At 25.4% G+C, this 20726-nt stretch overlaps 4 protein-coding genes across 5 annotated transcripts; 3 read left to right on the top strand and 1 right to left on the bottom strand.

Annotated features, from left to right (window-relative positions):
* The first annotated feature begins 5060 nt into the window (after positions 1-5060).
* LOC128956556 (glycerol-3-phosphate phosphatase-like) lies at positions 5061-6562 on the top strand. Its single transcript, XM_054302278.1, has one exon. The coding sequence runs from the start codon at positions 5464-5466 to the stop codon at positions 6505-6507; it is 1044 nt and encodes a 347-aa protein (XP_054158253.1). The 5' UTR covers positions 5061-5463; the 3' UTR covers positions 6508-6562.
* Positions 6563-7638: 1076 nt separating this feature from the next.
* Positions 7639-9987, top strand: LOC128956632 (uncharacterized). Of its 2 annotated transcripts, none has more exons than XM_054302349.1 (3): positions 7639-7968; positions 8120-9020; positions 9100-9987. In XM_054302349.1, coding segments are annotated over exons 1-3 (1590 nt in total). In that variant the 5' UTR covers positions 7639-7966; the 3' UTR covers positions 9787-9987. The 2 variants fall into 2 exon arrangements, with proteins under 2 accessions (XP_054158324.1, XP_054158325.1); XM_054302350.1 differs by having other exon boundaries at positions 8042-9020.
* Positions 9988-10504: 517 nt separating this feature from the next.
* Positions 10505-12606, top strand: LOC128956633 (prolyl 3-hydroxylase OGFOD1-like). Its single transcript, XM_054302351.1, has 4 exons — positions 10505-11211; positions 11293-11421; positions 11507-12163; positions 12267-12606. Exons 1-4 carry the CDS (start codon positions 10584-10586, stop codon positions 12602-12604), a joined length of 1752 nt encoding a protein of 583 aa, XP_054158326.1. The 5' UTR covers positions 10505-10583; the 3' UTR covers positions 12605-12606.
* Positions 12607-13085: 479 nt separating this feature from the next.
* On the bottom strand, positions 13086-18882 carry LOC128956609 (pancreatic triacylglycerol lipase-like). Its single transcript, XM_054302328.1, has 5 exons — positions 18845-18882; positions 17215-17600; positions 15945-16050; positions 15259-15834; positions 13086-13510 (listed from the first exon to the last, which is right to left on the bottom strand). The coding sequence occupies exons 1-5, from the start codon at positions 18876-18878 to the stop codon at positions 13086-13088; spliced, it is 1527 nt and encodes a 508-aa protein (XP_054158303.1). The 5' UTR covers positions 18879-18882.
* Between the last annotated feature and the right edge of the window lie 1844 nt (positions 18883-20726).

The following is a 20726-nucleotide window of genomic DNA, read 5'->3' as shown; positions in this document are numbered from 1 at the left end:
TGTATTATTATTATATATACAATTACATATTTTATATAAAAATAGGGTGACAACAGCATAGACAGCCAAATACATATAAAATAAAAACTACCAGATCTTGAGGAATGTCGTCCATATATATATGATATTATATGATATAAAAATGTCATCAAAAAATAACTGGTGATCACATACTTATCACGTGTTTTTCAGCCAAATAGTTGTCTAACAGTCTATTTGTATGTATATTTAAAATCCCTTAACACTTAAAAAATACTAGTTATATAATAATAATAATAATAATAACTGAAAATATATTATAAGCTGAATGCGTGATCACTGGCTGAACGGAAACCCCTTTTTATTTTATTTTTTGTTTATTTGTAATTTAATACACAATTTTGTTATTTTATTTTATTATTGACACGTATTTCAATAGTAGTTTTTATTTAAGAAAAATAATATATATTATATATTTTATTACAATAATAACTTAATTATACAGTAAATAGGTTTAAATGTTTACTATAAAATAATTTCCAAAAAAAAACTTTCAAATATTATTGTTATGTTTTTTTTTGACGGAAATGTTTACCAGAATTTCAATATACAGTATATATATATATATTATTTTATATATATATATATATATATTTACAATTATATACTGTATTATTATTATTTGGCAAACATCTAAATAATATATATATAAATATAATTATAAATATCTTATTTCTATTTTTATATTTATCAAATAATTTTAACAAAAAACAAAAAAAAATAATAATATTTTGTTGTTGTCTGGCTTTTATTTATGGATTAAATCCAAAAAAAATCAATCATTAATAAGTTATATTTAGTCTAAATTATTTTTAAATAAAAATTTCATAATGTTATTTAAACTGATAAATATTTGTTTGTTTGGGTGATTTTTACAGTTTATTTATTTATTACTTTTTATTTTAATACAATTTAGTTTTTTACAATATATTTTAATAATAACAAAATAATAATATAATAAAAGTGCATTTAAATTTTTAAAAAAAAATTTCATATATGTTAATAATAATAATAATAATAAATTTGTAATAAAATATTTATTTATTTATTCTATAATTATAATAATAATAAACACTTGATATTTTATTTACATTTGTTAACAGTCTAGAAATAACTATGCAATAATAAATAGCACATTAAATAATAGTCTATTATTATTAATTGTAATTATAATTTTTTTTTTGATAATATTTAGTATTGTATTTGTTTTATACTTAATATTATACTGTATATCAAATATATTAAAATTTATATATATTTATATAATTTACTGTATTTTATTAATAACATCACGTATTACAGTATATTTATTTATTTTTTTTTTATATATATAAAGGTATATAAACTATATACTGTACTACAGTACATAACTATACTGTATTATTGATAGTTTCAATTTAAAAAAAAAATTGTGTTACTATAGGCTGACTGAGTCATCCCATTCCGGACTCCCTCCTCCCCTCCTCCCATCACCAAACAGGGGGGGCGATAGGGGGTAGCTGTGGGGATAGTTACTACACGTGTATCCTTGAGACTAGTGGTAGTAAAAACTCTTTTATATATATATATATATTATTTTGTAGGACCAACTCAATAGAGTACAACTACTACTACTACTACTATAACCTAGAAATGTTGTCTAACACATCATTGGTTTATATATTCATATTTTTAAATTAAAAATATTATTTACTGTCAAAAAAAATTGATTATAAAATAATTAATTAATTAGTTGCTATGATCTAACAGTAAACAAAATATATTTTTTTTAAAAAAACATAAAAATAAATAAACTGAAACAATCTATTATTCCTTAAAATTTTATATGTATTTCAATATATTATAATATTCAAGATTATTACAGAATCTGTTTTAATGGAAAATTTTTTATATTAATAATAATTATGATTAATAGACAAGAATTTCATTGATAATATATTCTATAATATTATATCATATGTTATATATATATCTATCAATAATATATATATATACCGTATATACTGTATTATAATTAATCAGTTGATATATGTTTATTAATCATATTCATTGTATATATATATTTTTTCATGAACTATATAATCTTATAATTTATTTAGCACAGTACATGTATAAAAATATAGTTTTAAAAAAATTGTAAGTTTATTTTTTTAATTAAAATTATTTCTAATAAAATATTACATGAGTACGGTAATATTATATTATAATTTTGTTTAATAATAAAAAATATTTACATTACTAGTATACTACCGTACAATGATATGCATTAAAATTATTACATTATAAACACAAACATATATAATATATAATTATATATTATATATGCACACACTTATATAAACACATTATTATAAATATTTTTATTGTTTATAATAAAATTTTTGCTGAAGTAATTTGAATTTTTAAAAAAAACAAAAATATTATTTAAAAATTAAACACATATTTCAATAATATTTATAATTTTTAAAATAAAGAAATCAAACAAATGTATTGAATAGATTTGATATTATTATTATAATTAAATAATATTTTTTGTCCATAAATATTGTAATTTTCCTAATGTTTTATATGAATATTCAATAATAATAATAATTAAGTAATATTAAACTGATTTTTTATTTTTTTAAATGAATATATTTAATAAATATTATTTATATAATAAAAAACATATCAACTAAGTTCAGTACAATAGTTTAAATAATAATTTTTTTAATCAAAATAAAAAAATCTAAATAAATAACATTAAGTTATATTTAAATAATTATTATATAAATATTATACAAATATATTAAAACTAATGTAAATTATACTATAAATAACATAAGTAATAATAATAATCAGAATTCATAAACATATTTACAAAAATTTAAAAAATAAAAACATTTTTAATTTTTATTACTATTGAATAATAAAAACATACAAATATTTTAATTCAATATTTTATTCATAGTTTGTTTGTTTGTTATAATATTATTAACATTATATGATTTTAATAGTTTTGTATGAATTCATAAGTTTTATTCAAATATAAATTTGTTTTTGAAAATGAATATTCAATAATAATATTATAATAATAAAGTAATATTAAACTAAAAATTTATATTTTTTACTTTTTTAGAAAACATATTTTATATACTAATAATTCCCAATAATATTTGCATAATTTTTTTTGTTGGTTTCCAATAGTTGTTTGAATAACAAGTAATTTTGAATAAAATTAAAAATTATTAATAAAATAAAATATTTAAATATTTGATATGCATGCTAACAAAAAAGTTTATTATTGTTTTTTATTTTAGTATTTTTTAAAAAACTATATATTATATATAAATTTCAATCCTCTAAATAATAATATTAAATAATATCCAGTTTTCAGCAAAAAATATATATATAATATATCTAAATATAAAACTACCAGTCCTTCACACTTCAACTACTCCTTATGTTTTGTATCCTTGAACTCAAGTCTACTGTGCAAATGTCTATATAATAATTCAATATAATTAATAAATAAAAATCAAAAATGATTTTTTTTTTTGATAATAATATATAAATTTGACGGGAATTTTCCTATTAGTATAAAATATAATATAATATATTTTGTGTGTGTGTGTGTGTGTGTTTGTATTTATTTATTTATTTATATTTCTATGTCATTGATTTCTATAGTTTGTGGGTTAAAAATCTTTTATTTTCAATTTATTTATTTTTATATACATCAAGATATACACCATTAATAATATAAGGGGATACCTAATAAACTTTTTTGTTGTTGTATAATATATATAAAATATTTAATAGCAATGAACCCACGTGTATGAGATACATGTGTATTATGAAAAAAATAAATAAATATTAATATATAACAACAACAAAAAAAAACTTAATCAAACAATAAATAAAATAAAAAGTTCAATAAAATTGTTTTTTCAAAAACTAAAATATTTTTTTTTTCTAAAGACACTTAAACTTTAAGAGACACTTTAGATAATAATAATAATTATTATAAAAAATTACTATATTTTTATGAAATCTATAATAGATATTACAGTTTAGTTGTCATTAAATTATATATATTTTATATATATTTTTTAATTAATTAATTAATTATTTTACTATATATCTAATTTTTATAAAATAAAAAAATATTATATAGATACAATTATCTAAAATTTAATATTATTATCACTTACACACATACACATACACACACACACACACACACACACACACTCATCCCCCTTTCCTCCCCCAATTAATTTAGTTATTATCAAAAATAATAAATGTTTTCTTATTATTATTAAATTTTATGATTAGTAGTTTTAATCAGTTTTTAAAATAAATAAATAAATATTGCACCAAAAAAAAAATGTTATAAATTTTATAATGAATGTAAATGTACTGTAAAATACCCATAATATTAATATTATTAATAATTAATAATGGAAAGTTTCTAAATTTTTATATATATTTATTTTATAATTTTTTTTGATAGTAAAATAATCTGGATGATACTATCTACTGTGTATATATAATAGAGTATTAAATAAAATTAATATTTAATTAAAATTACAACTACAGTATCCAAATAAAGTAAAGTTAATACTATTAAAAGTTTGCTATTATAAATTATAATACAGTAGTAGTAGTAGTAGTAGTAGTAGTAGTAGTAGTAGTAATTATAAACTTTTTATTTTTGTTGTATATATCAATATAAAACTAATATAAAAATTAGTATTCATTAAATATATAAACATTTAATCCTCGACTTAGACATCCTAAATAACTATAGGAGGGGGCAATGTTATACACGTGTAGGGAATGGGGGCAAACTATTCTACCCTCCCTTTCCTATCGCCAATCTCCTCGTGATTGTATGTGTGTRTATGAAAGTACATACTCTCTCTCTCTCTCTCTCTCTCTCTCTCTCTCTCTCTCTCTCTCTCTCTCTCTCTCTCTCTCTTTATTATCTCTAACTCATACATAACTTTTGTAATACCTGTCCTATCTATTAGTGTTAAATAAATGATGGAAAAGTTTTTTCCGACCCATTAATATATCTATACTATCCATACATTGTACTGTACTTTGATGCACACATGTATGTACAGTGTATACCCCTGTAGTGTCTAACAAATCTGTATAATATGACTTCCGATCTATAGGTTAGGATTTTTTTTTGTTTAGTATATAAGACCATCGTTTATGGCCATAAAAATCATCATTTGTTAACTGACTGACTAACTAATCATTTAGTTGTTATTTAAAAAAAACTTTTCAAAAATACTTTCAATTGATTTACTAAAAAAGTTTATTATAATTATAAACTAAAACTATATATATATTTTTAGTATCAATTTATTTTGTTTGCTATTAATTATAAATATTTTTTGTTGAAAACTATTGAAAAACTACCAAAAAATCATGTCTACCTATGAATTGGAAAACGATTTCAACAATCAGATGAATCTGAAGAATAATCGTCTGATGAGTGCCGCCATCGCCGGTCAACGACAACAACAGCAGCGGAAAAAACAGTCGACACCAGCTCCGGTAACGCCAATCAATTTGGACAGTAAGGAACGGGTCCAGGAATTTCTGGACAAGTTTGACTTTATATTATCCGATTGCGATGGTGTCCTATGGGTAAACAATGGTGCCGTCAAGGGTGCAGCCAAGGCCATCAATAACCTGCGGTCGAGAGGCAAACGGGTATGTTTTGCTACGAACAACAGTACGAAAACCCGTTACGAATTTCACGACAAACTACTGAAACTCGGTTTTGAAGCCGATTTGGACGAACTGTTTCCCACTTCCTATTCGACGGCCGTCTATCTGAAGTCAATCGGTTTCGAGCGCAAAGTTTTCATTGTCGGCCAATCGGGTATTGCCGGCGAACTGGCCGAAATGGGTATCGAATCGATGGGTGTTGGACCTGATTTTACACCCAGACACTGGACACCCGGAATGGCCGAAGTAGACATTGATCCCGATGTTGGGGCAGTGGTCGTCGGTTTTGACAATCAGATATCGTTTCCGAAGTTGACCAAAGCCTGTACGTATGTCAAAGATCCTGGTTGTCTGTTCATTGCCAGCAATGCCGATGAATCGTTTCCGCATCCCGATCCTCGGGTAGCCGTTCCCGGACCTGGCGCTTATGTAGCCGCCATTCAGGCAGTGACCGGTCGCGAACCGATACCGTTGGGCAAACCCTACCAGTATTTCTTCAACATTATCCGTTTGCAACATCCCGAGATCGATCCCAAGCGGACAATTATGATCGGCGATCGGCTGACCACTGATATGGTTTTTGGTCGTAACAATGGCCTGAAAACATTGTTTGTCCAGTCGGGTATCGGTACCTACGATGATATGGTCAACTTTCGTAACTCACCCGATCCCGAGGATCATAAATGTGTTCCCGATTACTATCTAAACTCGTTGGACGACTTAAACAAATATTTATAAATTACTTTTACTTTTAAGTAACTTTTTATTTTACTTATATATTTAATTATGTTTTATTTGTAATTGACTTTTAATTTTTCTTAATTAATTAATTAATTGTACATAAATTTTATATCCAATTTACTTTAATAATTAATTTTTTTTTAATGATTTATTAATGTGATATATATATTAATTTGATTTTGAATACTATTTTATTATTATTATTATTATTAAAAAAATAATCAAAAAAATATATTATACTAAATAGTTATTTTTGTATGTATATTATTATTTGAAACTAATAAAAAAAAATTTTAAGTAACTTTTTATTTTACTTATATATTTACTTATGTTTTAATTATCTTTTATTTGTAATTGACTTTTAATTTTTCTAATTAATTAATGAATTGTACATAAATTTTATATCCAATTTACTTTAATAATTAATTTTTTTTTTAATGATTTATTAATGTGATATATATATTAATTTGATTTTGAATACTATTATTATTATTATTAAAAAATAATCAAAAAAAAATATATTTTACTAAATAATTATTTTTGTATGTATATTATTATTTGAAACTAATAAAAAAAAWTTTAAGTAACTTTATTTTATTATATATTTAATTATATTATTTGTAATTGACTTTTAATTTTTCTTAATTAATTAATTGTACATAAATTTTATATCCAATTTACTTTAATAATTTACTTTTTTTTAATGATTTATTAATGTGATATATATATATATATTAATTTGATTTTGAATACTATTATTATTATTATTATTAAAAAAAATAATCAAAAAAAATATATTTTACTAAATAATTATTTTTGTATGAAAAAAAAATTAAATTTTTTAAAATTTCAAATTAAGCGCTAGTTTTATATACACACAGTATATTAATAATAATAAATTTATCATTCAATACATAAAATACGTCAACTAACTATTAGACCCCTATTAGACCAAAAAAAAATATGTATACATGTATTAATAAATATATAATTAAATTTATAACTAATAGTTGTGACGTTATTTATTGTATAAAATATAATAATAAACAGTAATGCAATGCCAATGTGTTTATTAATATTGATTACAGTATTATTAATACAGTGTTTAACAGTTTGTATTCAATATTTAGCGGTTTATTATTATTATTACAGTATAACACATATTATTAATATACAGTTATAGCCAATCATTCAATTGCTAACCAATCAGTCTATTAGTCAATCAATCAATCAATCAATCAATCAATCAATCAATCAATCAATCAATCAATCAATCAATCAATCAATCAATCAATCAGTCAATGAGTTAATGATTTTTATTTTATTGAAAGACAAACAAAACAAAACAAAAGCATTGATTGACTGATTGTTGTCATTGTCTTTGTCTTTGTCTATAAACTGATCCAACAATTACTGAAACCATTATTATTATTATCACATATCTCTGGTGACTGAAATGTAAGTAATCATATAAACGATTTGATCCAACATTTTTTTGATGTCCACCACCACATCATCATCATTGGTGAAGTGATTTCGGTGATCAACTCACAAAACATACATTCAATTACCGACCGGAACCGTCTCGTAACGGCCACTCGTTATTTAGGTATTCAGCAGCAGATATTATGGATCTATTGGACACATCGTCGACGACATCGGTTGGTGGCGGCGGCGGCGGCAATGATCTTCTGGAGCTAACACGCGAAGAAGAAAATACATTACTTGAGGTCGACTACGAAGACGATATCGGCGGCAACGGTGACGCTATGGACACTACGACGACGGCCACCACCACCAGCGTTGATACCAACAATGTTATTACGAGTCGATTGTCGACTGCTTCAGGAGGTGGTGGTTGTGGTGGTGGTGGTCACCGGCAGCTTATTGTCTACGATATCGATAACGACGACACCAACAATGATAATAATGATTCACAAGAAGATAATGACGACAACGACGGCGACGATGACGACGAGCCGAGAGATAAGTTTCGATCGGAACGACGACAGCAGACAATCAGTTTGATGACAAAGACATTGAGCGGCCATTTGACGAGTAGTAGTAGTAGTGGTGGCGGTAGTGGTAGTGGTCGCGAAATACCCGATTCACTGGACGAATTGGGTCGACAATTGGTTAGAGAAATGCGTGGCAAACGTGGAAGTAGTAGTAGTAGTAGAAGAAGACGACGACGTGATAGGGATGCCGGCGATTATGGACGATATGGTATTAAACGATTGAACGATTATCATCATCATAACCATCAGCAGCACAACCAGCAGAACCGGTTTGCCAATAAATTTGGCTCTAATCGTAGACTACCGTTGCCCAATATGGGCGGCCGATTAGGCATAATTGGTAGTCGTTATAATGGCAGGGGCGGAGGTGGTGGTGGCAGAGACTTGAGACAGTTTATACCCAAAGCAAACACCGATAGCCGAATCAGATCAGCCCTGAAAAACGATTGCCAATTGAGTCAACTATTGAATTTGACGCCCGAAATGAAATATGTATGCATTTATTATCACCAATATATCCACCATTTTTTTGTATAATGACTGGGATCTAATGTTTTTTGATCTTCAATAGCAATTAGATTTAGGTATACTTAATCCGAATCAGCTATTAGTAAATGCACTGATAGTCCAACAGAAGACCAATGAAGCGCTTGCCTTACAGTTGACTGGTTTGCAGACACCATTGTCATCATACTCATCGACACTGGGCTCACGGCTTAGCAATGCGATGACTCTACCAACAAGTTTGCCGTCGATAGGAAGTCTCAAAACGATTGCCAAACCACGAGACGATATATTGATAACTATTAACAACAACAATAGGACGTCAAATACATCAGCGAATATCACATCAACCAAACCGCAGATCAAGTGTCGATTTACTAACACTAGTGGTGGTGGTGATCATAGCAGCGGAGGAGGAGGAGGAGGACAGGTAGCTGCTGTTGCTGCTACTATGGCTGACAAACTAGTGATTCAACAACAAACAGCAGCACCGGAATCCTTACCTGTTGTCAACATGAAATCTGTGGCCAATATTGGCGGCTCTGGCGATCCGTTTGGCATTGCACTGGCCGAAGTCGAGTGCGGTATTGACAACGACTACTTGAAACGTATGAAACAATTGGAAGACAAACGACGAGAGATACAGGAGATGAAAGAGAGACGTCGGCTGGAGATGGCTGACGAACGGCTACAGTCGGCACAGGAGCTCAAAGACAAGATCTTAGGCCGAAAGCCGTTTGCATTCAATCGTTGACTATATATATGTGTTTTGTTTTGATAATTATGTTTTCAAAACAATTACCGTAATTATAGATTAGTGAAACCACAGATCAAAAAAAAAATTGTTGATTTATTACATTACATTTGTTTACCGGTATATTACCGACAAAAAAATCATTGAATACAACGACAACATAAATGCAATCATTATTTTTGATACAATTTTTTTAATTACCCGTAAATCATAATCACATTTATAAAGTATATATATATATATATAACTGTTTTTTTCTCATTACATATTTTATCATCAATTTAATAGTCAATTGTTTTTTTTGTTTGATTTAATTTTTTTTTTAATTATTTCTCTTTAATACTCTTTAAATTTAGTTATTATTATATGATTATTATTACAAAACATTTTTTTCATACCTAAATAGTTAATAATTATTATAACCATTGACTTGACTTATAGTTAACCAATAATTTTGTTTGATTTTTTAAATGACAAATTGATAATTAATTAATTTTTTTATGTAATTAATTAAGTAATACATTATATTATTTATAAATAATATAATGTATTTGATTATTAGTATTTGAAAATTCAAATTTTTTTTTTTTAAATAGATATAAGATTACAATACAATCCCTTACTATTAATACATTATATTTTTCAATATACAGTATTATAAACACGTGTTTTATTACAGTAATAGTAATAAACAAAACAAAAAAAAATATATATTAATAAATATTTGTTTACATTTGAAAAAACATTGAATTTTTTTTGTTGTGATTTAATGATTGATTTATGAATCCAATGAAGTTATGAGCAAAGAAACTGATCCCAAGACAACTACTACTACGGCTCGACTGGTGGCCAATGGCGGCGACGATGAGGACCTCACCGGTGATCGCCAAAAGAAACGACAGAAGATAACAAGCAGTTCCGTCGCCGCCGCCGCCGCCAATGGCCAGGACATCATCGATGACATCGATGTCGTCAATATCAACGACAACTATCTCCGCCCGAAACGTTTGGATCAGTTGACCGAATGGTACAGAACGGGTGTTAAGCCGACGCCGACCACTGCCGCCGCCGCCGATGATGAGGTGATCGCCGCCACCACTGTCGCCGCTGTCGTCGACAAAGACATCCAATTGATTACAAAGCCGTTCAAAGTGATGGCATTTAACGACTTTATCGACGACGACGACAACAACCAAGACTTTTTGGCTGAACTCAAGCGTGAGATCAATCAGTTGGACTTGACGTCGAAGAACAACGACTTGTATCGGTTGAGACAGTCGCAGGATTTGAACAATATTACCGACGGACTGATTGGCCGATTGTGTCGGCTGTTTGCCAAACAAGTTAAGCCGTTTGTCCAACGATTAACTGGTCTCGAGCTGAACGACAACATTGCGCTAACTGTCAGCCGATACGAGCAAAATGGTCGGTATTTGTATGTCGATAGGGGTATTGATTTTGMTGACAATACAAGACATTAACTCTCTCTCTCTCTCTCTTTCATAGACTATCTTTTATGTCACGACGAYGCCATCGAAGAGGATACCGACGGCCGAAGAGTGGCTTTTATACTATATTTAGTTCCCGATTGGACGGCCAGTGACGGCGGACTACTCGATTTGTTTGACTCAAACGGTTAGTACCGATTAAAAAATGGATGTTTTATTTACCGTATTTATTGAATGTATGTCTAATGTCCTATTGTTATACAAATACACAGATAGAGGCGAACCGACCGACATTGTGGCATCAGTGGCGCCCAAATGGAACCGATTTGCYTTTTTCGAGGTCAGTCCCGTTACTTGGCATCAAGTATCGGAAGTAGTTAGCGATTCAAAGATACGACTCAGTGTTAACGGCTGGTTTCACGGACCGCGTATTGTACGACCGCAACCCAATTTGGAACCACARTTAACGACCGAACCGGCCACCGATGTACCGCTCGATGTGGTCCAGTCGTGGATCAATCCGCTCTATTTGGACGATTCGACTCAATGGGAGATCAGATCGCGTTTCGGCGATCTATCCGAAATTGTTTTGCAAGATTTTTTCGCCTACGACAAGTACCACGAGTTGGCCCGAGCGCTAAAAGATAGCGAAGCTATTGTCTGGCGTCGTACGGGACCGCCGAATATGCGCCGCTACGACAGCGCATCAGTCAACAGTTGTCCGGCTATTGTACTCGAAGCCTACGAACTGTTCCGATCGGAAGCCATGTACTTAATACTATCGAATCTGACGGGTCTTAAACTACACGAGTTGGCCATTGCTGCTGATGATGACGATGACGACGACTCKGAAGATAACAACTCATCTGAAAATAATGAATCAGATGAAGATAGCGACCATAAACATAACGATGGTATAGCTATTACTGGTAAGTGTTSAATCAAAAGTGTCSTATAGTTTATCTAATATTATCTATTTGTTTGTTTGTTTGTTGATGACTACCATTACCACTACCATCACCACTACCACAGCCGAAAACAGTAACCCTCGTAGTAGAGGTGAAATCAGACGATGGTCTCCATCGTACTATACCTTAGTTCACGACAATTCGGCTGAATTGCTTGAAAAGTCGGCCGCWCTGGACGTTATCATACATTTTAATTGTGATAATCGCGAGTTTGACAGAGAAACCGGTGGTTTTGTATCATATATTGGCAAAGGCGTAGATGAAGAACTGTTGACAATTGATCCSTACAGTAATAATCTGAATATTGTCTACAGAGATGGCAAAACAACTAGATTTGTCAAATATATTAACAGTAAATGTGTGGACAGTATCTATGATATGAGTTTTGTGTACTTCCAATAATTGTGATGTAAATTATAGTATAAAAGTATAATTATAATCAATATATATATATATAAATTAATTTAATAATTAAAAAAAACTTAATAAGTTGTATAACTTATTATTATTATTATTATTATTAGTATTTAATGACTTGATTTTATATTGCAAAACAATTATTATTAATTTTTTAAACTAAACAATTTTATATGATATATGCAATTATTATTAATAATATTAATAATTAGTTACCGGTAATGAAAATTTTGTTTTATAGTTACCGTAAAATAATAGATTTATTAGTGTATATATATATATATAAATTTAATAATAATCTTATAAACAAATTATATATGGGTATTACCGTAATAATATAATTTTTTTTACTATAATTAATTATTTTATATATAAATTAATTGTTTTTTTGTGAATGTTATATAATAACATATGAATAAATTATAATTACCAATAGTTAGTTTTTAGTTAATATTTTTTTTAATAATTAACAATCTATTAATGTTATTGTTTGTGACGGTTTGATAATCATCTGTGATGGACAACAAAACAGTCGTGTTATCGGCTCCGGTGTCATCACTATTGGCGATACTTTGACAAACTCTAAGCTAATCCAACTACTACTTAGCGGTGCTGGTGATGGAAGTGCTTGTCTATCTGTCATCAACATAGTCGTCGTCATCATCGGCATCGGTGACCAACTAATCGATAGATGTTTGATGTGTCCAATCTGACGCATACGGACGGCCAGCTTACCGAACCGTAGGCCAGGATATAGACGAAAATCTTCCGTATGGATCAGCTCTTCGCTAATATCACCACTGTCTTCGCCGTGAATGGTTAGTACAACCGTCCCATTGATAATCGGAAACAATTGTACCGACAATTGTATGACTATCTGGTATTGAAACACTATATACAACAGTATTGATAGGAAATATAGATAATATAAAAAAATATATATATTTATAAAGATATAAAATAAGTTAAATTTAACACAAAATTATAGATAACTATATAACTAATAGATATAATTAGTGTCAATCAAAAGTTATCAAACAATACATGTATTTTATTTTCAAAACAATTTATGGGGAAAAACAAAATCAAAAGTAGTTTTTCAAGTATATTACTAAATAGTTTTTAAAATATAGTTTTAATTTTAGTTTTTAAAAATAACACCCAACAAAATTGGTTAGCAATTGATAAAAATACAGTAACAAAAAAAAGAGGTTAATTAAACTAAAATTTTTTTTATTATAAATCATCTAAATTTATCAACAAAAAAATTATTGAAACTATTGTTGTGATAATCGATTAAATAATTTTYATTTGAAATAAAAATAATAATTATTATTATTATTATTATTATATGATTTTTTTTGTGATTCAATTGGTGTCTCAAAAAATAAATAAATAAAATAATGATGATGGTTAAATAATAATAATAATAATAATTTAAATAAATCGATACAATTTATATATATCGTAGCTCAGGTAGGCAATCATATTATTGTATAAATAGTGACCCAAATATTAATATTTGTATATATTATATATTGTATAAATATTTATATATATATATATATATATTGAATATAAATTTATATTATTTAAAAAAAATAATTATCAAAAACACCTTTCAAAAAATATTAAGTATTTTACAAATATAATAGTTATCTTTTTAAATATATTATTATATTATAATTTATTAGAAAAATTGGGAAATGATTGCTATTTTTAGGTATTTTTATATTATTATTATTATTTCGCAATACTATATTAACTAAAATTATTTGCTATAAAATTATTTTTAATTTTATTTTTTTATTGTTAAATCATCATTTCACATTATTATTATTATATAGTTTATAATAATAATAATAATAATAATAATAATAATAATAATAATAATAATAGTTATTATTATTATCAATATTTTATTAGCAAAAATATACACACTGTATAATAAAGTAAAAAATATAACTAATAAAATAAAAACACAACTCATTTAAAAAAATTTTAAAAACTAGTATTTTTTGTGATTGACATTTAAATTAGTGAAATAAAATAAACTATTTTTTTAGTTTGAAATAAATAATCTAAATTAAGGCTTCAATTATATTAGACTATAATAATACTAACTTTATTTATAATAATTTTTATTTAAAAAAAAAATATATATTAAATCATAACTCCTGATATATATATACTATTAATATATAATTTCAATAAAAAAACAGAGATATTAAATATTTATGAATATAAACTTAATTCATATATTTAAAAATATATATAAATAAATAAAAATAATTTATATTAGTATTTATATTAAAAAATTTATTTCAAACTTTTTGTTGTTGTTATTCATTTGACATATAAATTACAATTTTGTTTATTAGTATTATTAWTATTATTATTATTATTATTAAAAAAATCAGATTAARTTTTTTTTAGATGAAAGACAARTCCTTCACAAAAAAAACAAAATAATTAAAATTTTCAAAAAAAAAATTATAAACTATTTATTTATTAATTATTTTTTGAATAGACATAACCTAATAGTTATAACTAATATAACAGCAAACAAAAAAAAGTTTTACCCAACAAATAGTTAGACCATTAAAATAAATAATAAGTTTTTTTTAATCAATACTTACGGCAATGACTTCCGGTCTCTTTGATAAAATCGGATGTCTTGATAAACCATTTGCCGGCTGACCTATGTTTGACATCACTGGCAGCAGCACCGGTACCGACCATCCTATCGGCATCGATACCCATAACGGCACACAAGGATGACTGTCYACTACCACTATAACCATCATTATCATTATGGCAGCCACACTGGCCGGTCATAAACATACTATAGGATGGACATCGGACACCAATGAACGTACACTTATGGTGATTGGCTACCACYGACTCGAACCACCATTCATGGGAACGATAGTGCGAACAAAACAGTGTATACCTGAGCCACTGATAGACACCGACTACCAGGCCTTCATCCCGGAGTTCGCGTACGGCCTGTACAATCATATCGCGGGCRCATCCCGGCTGAGTTGCTGCCGAGTTGGGGTAAAAGTCGACATCGCCGACCGGTAAGGTCAGACCCCACGACAGTTTAGGGTTGTAGTCGCTGTGTATGACGTCGACAAACCCGGCCTGCCATCGGTTAATACGTTGCCATTCGGGTAACGGTTCAAACCAAGCACGCGGTCCAGCGTCCAGTACTTTTTTTGGGGGGTTGGGTGGTGTGGGTGGGGTGTAATTGAAAATACAATTATCAATATATTGGGGATAATTATTGTAATTTATAAATTAAGATTATTATTATTATTACCGCTAACTCGGCCCATGTATGTGATAGCACCGGCAAAACCGCATAATAACGATCCCAATGAATGGCCGATACAGTGAATAGTTTCACCATCGATGCCATAAGTATTCTGTTATTATTATTATTATATTAATTAATTAATTAATTAATTAATATTTTTAATTTCTATAATACTATATAATTAATAATTAAATAATAGGATATATATACAGTATATACAGTATTATTGTAGTCAACAAACATACCCAACCAAACCCCAGAGCCCGACAAATGCTAACGGTTTTTGTAATTTTGATGTATACTTAACATACACACAAACACACCGGTAGTCATCGGTCGAGCTGAGAGGTTCAGGGGGTTAATACGGGACGACATACGGTATATACAGTATATATATATATACCTATATATAGGTATCAATCAATCACTTATTTTGTATATTTAATTWATAAATACATTTTATTTCTAAATACATTATTGAATAAAATTATTATTTATAAGACACACACACACACACACCTAATAAATATATAATTTAAGTTTTATTTAGTTTTATTTTATTTTTTTGTTGTTGAAACCAATCAGGAAATGAGAAAATATGTAATAATAATAATTATTATTTTTATTTTATTTATTTCAATCATACTATTTATGATAATATTTATAAAAAAAAATTTAAAAATGTTAATTTAATGTAAGAATTTTATATAATATTTTCCAATATAAAAAAATAAGATAAATATTTAAAAATAAAATTAAAAATATATATCAATAAATTATTTGTTGAATATACTGTATAATGAAATTAAATCTATTTATTTATTAATAGATAAGGACTTATCATAATTTAAATTAACTAATAATAATATTTTAATAATTTTTAAAAAAAAACTATTATAATATAATTTTCTGTACAATAATATTATATTGATATATCTGTTAAATTGCAATTGCAATTACAGGTATTATTTTACACAAAAATTATTACAAAACTAATAAAATATAAGTAATTACTAATAAATTAATATACATATAATTTAATTAAAGATACTATCAAACAAAAAATAATTTTATAAAAAGAAATTAAATACAATCTATAATAATAATACTAATATTAAATYGATAATAAAAAAAAGTTTCCAATAATTCAATCAAATAATTCAAATTAACAATTATATACTAAACTAATTTAAATATTTTTAACTAAATCTAACTAAATTAATAAATATTATTTTTAAAAATAATTGTAATTATAATGAATTTTTTAGCAAACCTTTAAAAATATGATAAACTGAGCCAAATCTTGACTAAACAATTTGATGGTAATTGCGGCCACAAACAGCTCATTGATTGATTTCCAGCCAACATATATGACATTRTAGTCGCCGTGGGCTAACAGTGCACTGATACCCGATCGGACCCATTTGGCAAAATATCGGTTATCCAGCCAACCGTTGATAACAAATTTGATTGGCCTACGGTGATCAAACCACGATCGGGCCAAYCGRCCCGGGTTACCAATGGTAAGCTCCTGTGATTGATCGGCATTACGGCGGGTATACAAATAGAAACGGGTGCGGAGTCGGGAATCAGGTTCGGGTGACAGATAGCTGGCTATGGCCTCTAGTTTGTCGGGCCGTTTGAATATACCGATAGTTCCTTGAAGATAGATATTGTTAGTTAGTGAGAGGGTTGGGTGGGGGTGGGGGTGAACCACACAAATTAAAAAAATAAATTAGTTGTTTAAATTGTAAAATAAATTATAATATATATATATATATATATATATTTTAAGTAAAAATGTTTATCAAAAAAAGTGTAGTAAACACTAGTAGCAGTTGTTATCAAATAATATATATTATAAAAATATTATATTTAACATGTATTTCATTATTTATATTATATATGAAATACTTGTGTAGTAGTAGTAGTAGTAGTAGTAGTGTATTGACTGCGAAATATATATATAAAAAACAACTCAAACACTACTAACTCTTGACTAAACAAGTAGTTTCTCTCAAAAAAAAAAAAATAATATAATGTTATAATAAGTTTTTTAAAAATATATATATATATATAATAACATATTTATATATAMAATATTACTACTACAGTATACTGTATATATATACTAACTTTTAAATAGATATACATTTATATTATTATTATTATGCACATGTCATACATCTACAATTTTAATTTATATATAAGYTATATATCTATATATATATATATATACATATATATACATATTGAATATATAAATGGCATTCAAAAGTAATTTAAAACTACTCATATTTTTTTGAGTTAAAAATATTTATATATATATATAATTTTTGACAATCAATTAGACCTTTAAAAAAAACTTAACGCATGATTTACATTATATATATATATATACATAACTTTGAATACACATATATAATGCATAAAATTATATATAATATATTATGTATGTATGTATGTATTGAATATATAAATACTTTTTTGTTGTTGTTGTTGTCTGACTGACAAAAATTTTCAATCAAATAAAATATATTATGATTTTACTACTAATTGTTTGCAAAATTTTTAAAAAATTTTTGTTTGCGAAATATAAACAAAAAAAAATAAACTATAATATAATATTATATATTTGAAAATAACGATTAAAATTATCTTATTTTTTAAAACATAAAAAAAATAAAAACTACATACATGATAATTACAATTAAATAATAATAATAATAATATGCAGATAAAACTAATTATTATACAGTAATAGTATTGATAATTATTATTGAGTGTATATTATATACTGTATATAAGTTTCAACTTTTATTATATATATTTTATTTATTTAATAGTATTTTTCATTTTTTTTAAATTTTATTTTTTCAATAATTTTTTATTTTAATACTTACTTTTAGTTCTGTTGAATGCATAGCTGTTATGCATAAATAATATCACAATTAAATATATTGTTAAATAGTTTTTGTTTAATAGTAATAATAATAAATAATTTGTTTGCAAATCATTGAATATTGTTTGCAATTGTTTCATATTTTTATGATTATTATTATTATTACGATTATTATTATTATTAGTGTCTGTCTATTGTTGCACAACATTGTCATTAACATCAATATTATTATGAAATAATATTTATTTTTAATTTATTTATTATTATTTATTAAAGTATTTATTTTTTATAAACAAATAATTTAAAATTTTTATAAATATTTATATTTTTGTAAATATATTATTTTGATGAACTTTAAAATTAAAAACTTTATGAAATGATTTCAAAATAATTAACAAAAAAATAATTATTTAATCAAAAAAAAATTTAGTATACATTTAATATGATTTATAAAAAAAACATTAATAAATAATAAAATATTATTTATTAATTAATTATAAAAATATATTAAATTAAATATAATATAAACACATTGTTTTACATTATGATTATAACATTTAAAAAAAATAATAAATATTGTATACTTTTTTGTTGTTTTTTGAAACTAATGTAAATAAATATTTTTACCAAAAAAAAAGTAAATCACAATTATTTGATTTAGTAATCTATAGATTTTAATTATTTTTAATTTAGTTGATAACTATTTTTAGTAAACTTACACAAACAGTGTTAATATATATACTGTATATAATATTTAGTATTTTTTTAGTTTATAAATAACTTTATAACTACTACTACTACTCAATGAAAAATAATTTGTTTTATAAAATATAAATCATAACTACATTTTTAAAAAAATAAAAATAAAAGAAATTAAATTATATGTGTGGCTAATAATGTTATTAATGTTTAAACAATAAGAGAGAGAGAGAGAGAGAGAGAGAGAGAGAGAGAGAGAGAGAGAGAGAGAGAGAGATGACTTTATTAGTGACCTAATTGTAATGATAATAAAAGTTTAGCCCAAACTATAATATATCAATTACTAACAAATTATATAACAGTTAATAAAAAAAACTAATATATATATATATATATATATATATATATATATATAAATCTATATATATCTATAAAAATTTTTATATATCATTAAAAATTAAATTCCAATCATTGATACTATTTTTATAAAAAATCCACTTAAATTGTCACCAATTTATATATATATATATATATAAATATTATTTAATCAGTTTGCTATCTATCAATATTGTACTGTAAAATACTGTATAAAAATGCATATATATTTATTATAGGCATTATGAAATATTAACATACTTTATAATAGGTTATAATAAACTATTTATTTGTTGACTAAATTTGATGATCAAAAAAAATATATAAAATAAAATTATACTGAACTTGAAAATTGTTGAAAATCATTTAGATATGTGTGATATAATATATATATTATATTAATATTAAAATTGTTATTGTTTTTCCAATAAACCATTAATACAACAATAATATACATATATATACCTATATATATATAACTAACTGGTCTATTACTAAATTATATTAACACACTGTGTGTGTGTGTGTCCCATATTTTATTTTATGAGTATATTATTATTATTATTATATTTTTAAAGTTATTTTAAGAAAACTAAAAATGAGTTTACAATTTTTATCTATTTTTTTGTTATTTGTTAAAATATTAATATACAATAATAATGATTATTTAGTTTTTTAATAGACTAAATATACTGTATAATTATTTATATTAAATAATAATATAATTATAATATAATAGTTATAGAAAAAATTGAAATATAGATAATAATAATTACTAAATACTAATAAAATCATTAATAAACAAAAAA

This window comes from Oppia nitens, unplaced genomic scaffold (genome assembly GCF_028296485.1).
Source record: "Oppia nitens isolate AA-2021 unplaced genomic scaffold, nextdenovo-longstitch-racon4-pilon3 scaffold31_pilon_pilon_pilon, whole genome shotgun sequence".
In the NCBI taxonomy this organism is placed as follows: domain Eukaryota; kingdom Metazoa; phylum Arthropoda; class Arachnida; order Sarcoptiformes; family Oppiidae; genus Oppia; species Oppia nitens.
This window is presented reverse-complemented; position numbering and strand designations above follow the sequence as displayed.

Excerpts from the sequence above, each read along its gene's own strand:
- LOC128956556 (XM_054302278.1), top strand. The coding sequence starts at position 5,464 with ATGTCTACCTATGAATTGGAAAACGATTTCAACAATCAGATGAATCTG.
- LOC128956632 (XM_054302349.1), top strand. Across the intron at positions 9,021-9,099 it reads TGACGCCCGAAATGAAATAT|CAATTAGATTTAGGTATACT; the intron begins GTATGCATTTAT and ends GATCTTCAATAG.